The sequence below is a fragment of the Hakea prostrata genome, chromosome 7 (assembly GCF_041222555.1).
Source record: "Hakea prostrata isolate BN-2017 chromosome 7, UWA_Hpros_2, whole genome shotgun sequence".
Taxonomy (NCBI): domain Eukaryota; kingdom Viridiplantae; phylum Streptophyta; class Magnoliopsida; order Proteales; family Proteaceae; genus Hakea; species Hakea prostrata.
This window is the reverse complement of record NC_142606.1, coordinates 58755920-58761597: the sequence shown is the minus strand read 5'-3', so window position 1 is coordinate 58761597 and position 5678 is coordinate 58755920. Positions and strand designations below refer to the sequence as shown.

Below are 5678 nucleotides of genomic sequence, written 5' to 3'. Positions count from 1 at the left end.
TTTTTAATTTAAATTTTTTACATATACATCCTATCTGCCATGAAACTCGTGACTCCCCTTTTAATCCAAAATTAAAGTTTAATTTTTTACATACATCCTATCTGCCTGTACTATAATTTTTGGATTAAAGGGAGTCATGAGTTTCATAGCAGGTAGAATGTATATGTAAAAAATTTAAATAATAATAAAAAAAAGAATTAAGGGCAAATTGGTCATAAAAATGATAATTTATCCTTAAATTCACCTTTTCTATAGTACAGGGAGGCAAATGCAAAGTCTTAGCTTTTTTAGATTAAAAATGACATAAACTAAACTTCATGGGGTCTAAATGAAATTTGCCAAAAAAAAAAGAATAAGGGCAAATTGGTCATAGAAACGATAATTTGTCCTTAAATTGACTTTTTCTATAGCACAGGGAGGCATATGTAAAGTCTCAATTTTTTGGACTAGAAATGACATAGACCAAACCTCAGTAGGTCTATATAAAAATTACCCTTATTTTTTTAAATTTCCACTGCAATCCTGAGGCAAAATTAATATCACCCCTTGAGAGTACTCCTGCTTTTACAATCTTATCATCATTTTGAGCAAGTTAAATTTTTTTAAAAACACAGAAATACCTTAAAAATCCATCTCCATTGCCAAACGCCTTCTCTCCGTTCGCCTGGCACACTCTCAAGCAGTCTACATTCACTAAGAAGATCCTAGTTGTTTCTTGAGAGTGTGTTCTCCTCCGGTGTTCTTGTTTCTTGCTCGGCTGGGAAAGCTGGACCTTTGCCTTTTACTGTTGTCAACATTGCTTCATGGTTCTCACCGTCGGTGCCTCCACCATAGATGTCAAAATTCTGGCCGATGTTGTGGGGGTAATATTGCAAATATACAAACAAAAACTGATCGAATGAGTAACGTTGTAGTGATAGGGCTCTGATCGATAAAATGAATACTTGAGGGATTGGCGCTTAAATTTTTCCCTACTTATTTTTTTAAATTAACTCTGTCTTCAACGAGAAAAGAAGGCGCGAGCAGAAGTCAGTCAACGAGAAAGAGAAATGCTCTCCAGCTCCAGGCCTCCCTTCCATCCATTCTCCTCTAAACAAGTCCTGTTTTAACTTTTAAGGAGGGTTTTGAGTTTTCCTCCTCTGCTCACAACTGTATGTCGTCTTCTCTTCCTTGGGCAACTTAGGCTTTACAGGCTAGCAGATACTGTCTCTCGCCCTCGAAGCTCCAATTGAAATTCCTGAGTTGGGATTTGGAAATTCACAAGAGGAGACTTTGAAAGTGAGAGGAACATATAGAAGATGGCGGGAATAATCGTGGGTGCAGTGGCTGGTGCAGTAGGTGAACTGCTGTCTATGGTATTAAAAGCTAACAATAAGGCTATCAATTTCAGAAAAGACCTTGAACAGCTAGAAAGTACTCTGAAACATGTGGTTCCTATTTTTGAAAAAATGAGGCAATTGGATTTAGAGTTAAACGGTTGTAAACGAGAAGGGCTGGAGAACTTGATGAAGGAGTTGCAGAAGGGAAAAGATCTTGTCCTCAACGGCCACATGATCTCGTCTTTGAACATCATTCAGAGGCTTCGTTACTCCACCAAGATCCTCAATTTGAATGAAACTATTCAGATGTTTTGCCAGAGGGAGTTGCAGGCTGAAATCTGGCACGACGTCAAAGTGCTTAAACGTGATGTTGAACGCGGCATGAGCCGCATGAACCGAGTTTTTGAAGAGATAGAAAAACTGAAACTGGGTGGTTCTCTTGGGAACTCGGGTTTGTTTTCCATTCCTGCAATTCCAGATTTTGTTATTGGATTCAAAATACCTCTGGAAGAACTGAAGATTGAATTGTTTAAAGAAGATTTGACTGTGCTTGGACTATGTGCTCCTGGTGGATGTGGGAAGTCCACTTTAGCTGCCATGCTTTGCCGAGACAGACAAGTAAGAGGTAAGACATGAACTCCACACTATTATACCTTTTTCTCCTTATTTATGAACAGATCTGTCTAGACATTATGGCTTTCTTATATTCTAATTGGTACAGAGAAATTCAAGGATCAAATATTCTTTGTAACTGTTTCAAGGACGCCTACATTAAATATCCTACCAAGACTACTCAAAGAAATTATTGGTAAAGAGCCTGAGTCTGACCCGAGTGAAGAAGATGCAACTAAGCAATTTCATTACCTTCTAGAGCACAGAGGATCAAAGCCACTATTGTTGGTTCTCGATGATGTTTGGGATGAATCGATTATACATAAGTTTTTGTCCAGAGCAAAAGGGTATAAGGTGCTGGTCACGTCAAGAGAAGCATTCAAAATATATAATTCTAAGTCTCATTCTAAATATAATTTGAGGCCACTCAAACACCAGGATTCCATGGCTCTCTTTCGTCAGACAGCCCTGTCTCAAGATGGAAGTGAGGATTCTAAGCCAGATGAAGAAATTCTGAAAGAGGTGCTTTTCTCTAGCTCCCAACCACTTTGATTGCATAATGTGTATAAATGTTTAGATTAATATCTCCACATGCACATAGTATATAAAATTTTTATCCTCTAAAACCACAAAAACCAGATTCAAACTCTGCACCTGGGGTTTGATATGTCAAACAGAAAAGAAGCTAAGAAAATTTCCGTGCATAAAAGTAACTAATGTGAGGCAACTATGAGCCTAGTGTAGAAGATTAAAGAATAAGAAAAAAGTGATTAGATTAAATTTCACCGTAAACTGTTTTACATTTTGATGGTCAAACCTTTAGGATGAAAACCTTTGTAAAGAAAGGGAATCCTTAAAAACTGAAGAGGTCTGATTACATGCATATTTATAAGTCTAGGCTAATTAGTCCACTGCTTGTCTTATGGAATAGAAAGACAGGAAGGTCACCGGTTTTCACTTTTGTAAGTCAAAACACCAAGAATCTGAAGCTTTAAATGTCAAACATCGGTAATTCAATCTTTTACAAAATACACATGAACCTAAAATTTGTGTGGTCATGTAAGTCTTTGCCACAAAGAGTTTGGTATATGAGTTTGAATCAATTTTGGCATGTGGATCAACTAGGAAAATGTTTCAGGTTGGGTTTTGTGACAGTTCAATTATAACATAGTACAGTCTTGTTCAACTTTATCTTGCATTGACAAATCCAGGTTAAGTAAAAAGAGTGAGCACTTTAACTTGTTTATCTGAAATGTTATGCCATCAGTAGTCCTGCCTCTCCTGAACTGTGACTTATTCTACTTGATGTTGTTAAACTGCAGATAGTAAAATGTTGCTATGGTTTCCCACTTGTTATTGTGGTGATTGCCAGATCACTGTTCCAGCAGTCCCGAGTGATATGGGAAAACAGGGCTAAAAAACTAGCAGAAGGTGCCTCCATTCTTGACTTCGATGAACAATTGTGGAAACATCTAGCAGCAAGCTTGGATTCCTTGGATGAAATTCGAGAGTGTTTTCTGGACTTGGCTTCATTTCCTGAAGACAAAAGAATCAGTGCATCTGTTCTGATTGATATTTGGTATGAACTCTATGAGCTAGATTATGAAGATGATGCCTATGTCAATCTTGTTGACCTTGCCTCTCGAAATCTTGTGAATTTGGTTGGAAACAGGTATTATTTTCCGTCAAGTCCATCCGATCAGGAAACAAATTTGTTGGATGTATTTGTTTTTAATTGAAACTGTTTTTTTTTTCTTTGTTTTCTTTTTCTTTCCCCAATGGCTAAGTTGATTACCAAGATAAATGTTGTTCCTAATTTTCTGTATATTTTTTAATCATGTTCTCCATGTCAAGTTTTATTAAGGTGGTAAATTTAACATTTGACAAAATCAATTAATGAAGAAACTATCTTAGCAGGTCCTGGTTTAGCTTAGGTCAGCACCAACCTGATGTTCTATTAATTGCTTTGATTGACATAGTGAACTGCAGTGAACCGCTGCAAGGATGTAACAAACACTTGTATCCCCCTTGAAAGCACCACCTGAATTGTACATCTGAGTTAACATTCTACAATTAATTAAATCTCAGGTGAGGATTCCCCATGCTGCATTTGGGTCCATATTTTCAAAAACAAGTGAAAGGAAATAATGAACGAAAATTATGTGACACAGAAAATGCACACTGGCAGTAAATAAATGATCTGAAGCCCTTAAATGAACAGTTTTATCATTTTTATGGTTTCCTAAATGTCTTGCAGTTATATTCTCCAAGCAATTGATTGGATAGTGTAGTGTGTACAGGATGTATTTTCTTGTGGTAACATGTGTCTATAAGCAGTAAATTTATTTTCTTTAGGAAAATTGCAACAGAGATTGTTGCTAGCTTCAATTGGGTATTTGTTACCCAACATGGTCTCCTTAGAGACCTGGCTATGCACCAGAGTCGAGAGAATCAGAGTAAAAGACTTATCATGTACAAAAGAGAAGAAGGCCTTCCTGAGAGCTGGAGAAACAAGGAGAACCAGAGTCTTGATGCCCGTCTTGTTTCTCTCTGCACAGGTTTCCTCACATTCTTCCTAAGTTCTTAACATGCTGAATCTTGAGTTATTCTTTTTCCTTTTCCTCTGCATAATAATTAATAGGCTGAATCTTGTAGGTGAAATGCATGCTGATAGCTGGTATTACTTGCAACTTCCTGAGGCTGAGGTGCTGATTCTGAATTTCTATGCAAGTAACTATGCCTTGCCCCCATTCATGGAAAAGATGAGGAAGCTCAAGGTTCTTATCATTGTGAACTGTGGACTCACTTATGCCAAGTTAAGCAATTTGGTAACACCCAGTGAATTAACTAATCTAAAGAGGATCAGGTTAGAGAAAATTGTGATTCCATCCTTCCATGAATTCTTGGTGCCTTTGAGGAATTTGCAGAAGATATCTTTAGTTATGTGTAACTTTGGACAAGCTTTGATGAATTGCACCATTAATGGCTCCAATGTATTACCTAATCTTGTTGAGATTAACATCGATTACTGCCATACTCTGGAGAAATTGCCAACATGGATCTGTGATATCCTCAATTTACAGACACTCAGCATTACTAGCTGTGATGAGTTATCTGCACTGCCTGATAGAATTGGATGCATATCGAATTTAGATTTGTTGAGGTTGAGTGCATGTACAGGATTGCTCAAGTTACCAGATTCGATAAAAGGCCTTCAGAAGCTGAGGTTCCTTGATATAGCAGATTGTTCCAACTTAAATATGCTGCCTGATGGGATAGGTGAGTTAGGATGTTTGAAGAAGCTTGACATGAGAGGCTGCAATGAATTGACTGAATTGCCACTTTCGACCATGCATCTTATTCATTTAGAGGAAGTGATTTGTTGTGAAAACACTGCTCGTCTCTGGGAACATCTGGCATCTCATCCAAAAATAACTGTGCTAGAAGAGGAGGACAGCTTGGAATTTGTAGGGATTTATACTTGACAAGTGATTTGACTGAATCTTGGAGGGGAAAACATAAAAGTGGCTAATGGGAGAACTTCAATTAGTAACAGGGATGAATATTGGCTTGTAGCATGAGTGTCTGGATATTTTAGTTTTGGGAAAGGAATGCCACCTGATCAGGCTCAGTGGTCTGCACCTGTGTGCAGACATTGACATGTAAGAAATGATCTAGCTTCTGCCCTGAGTTTCAAACTCTTTTGTCTACTGGAGTCATTTATCTAAATTGGTTTTCCCAATCAAT

At 37.6% G+C, this 5678-nt stretch overlaps 1 protein-coding gene across 1 annotated transcript; it reads left to right on the top strand.

Moving 5' to 3' along the window:
• Positions 1-1215: 1215 nt before the first annotated feature.
• On the top strand, positions 1216-5416 carry LOC149011500 (putative disease resistance protein At5g47280). Its single transcript, XM_089162679.1, has 5 exons — positions 1216-1944; positions 2041-2453; positions 3254-3603; positions 4287-4489; positions 4587-5416. Exons 1-5 carry the CDS (start codon positions 1299-1301, stop codon positions 5414-5416), a joined length of 2442 nt encoding a protein of 813 aa, XP_089018805.1. The 5' UTR covers positions 1216-1298.
• The last annotated feature ends 262 nt before the right edge of the window (positions 5417-5678 follow it).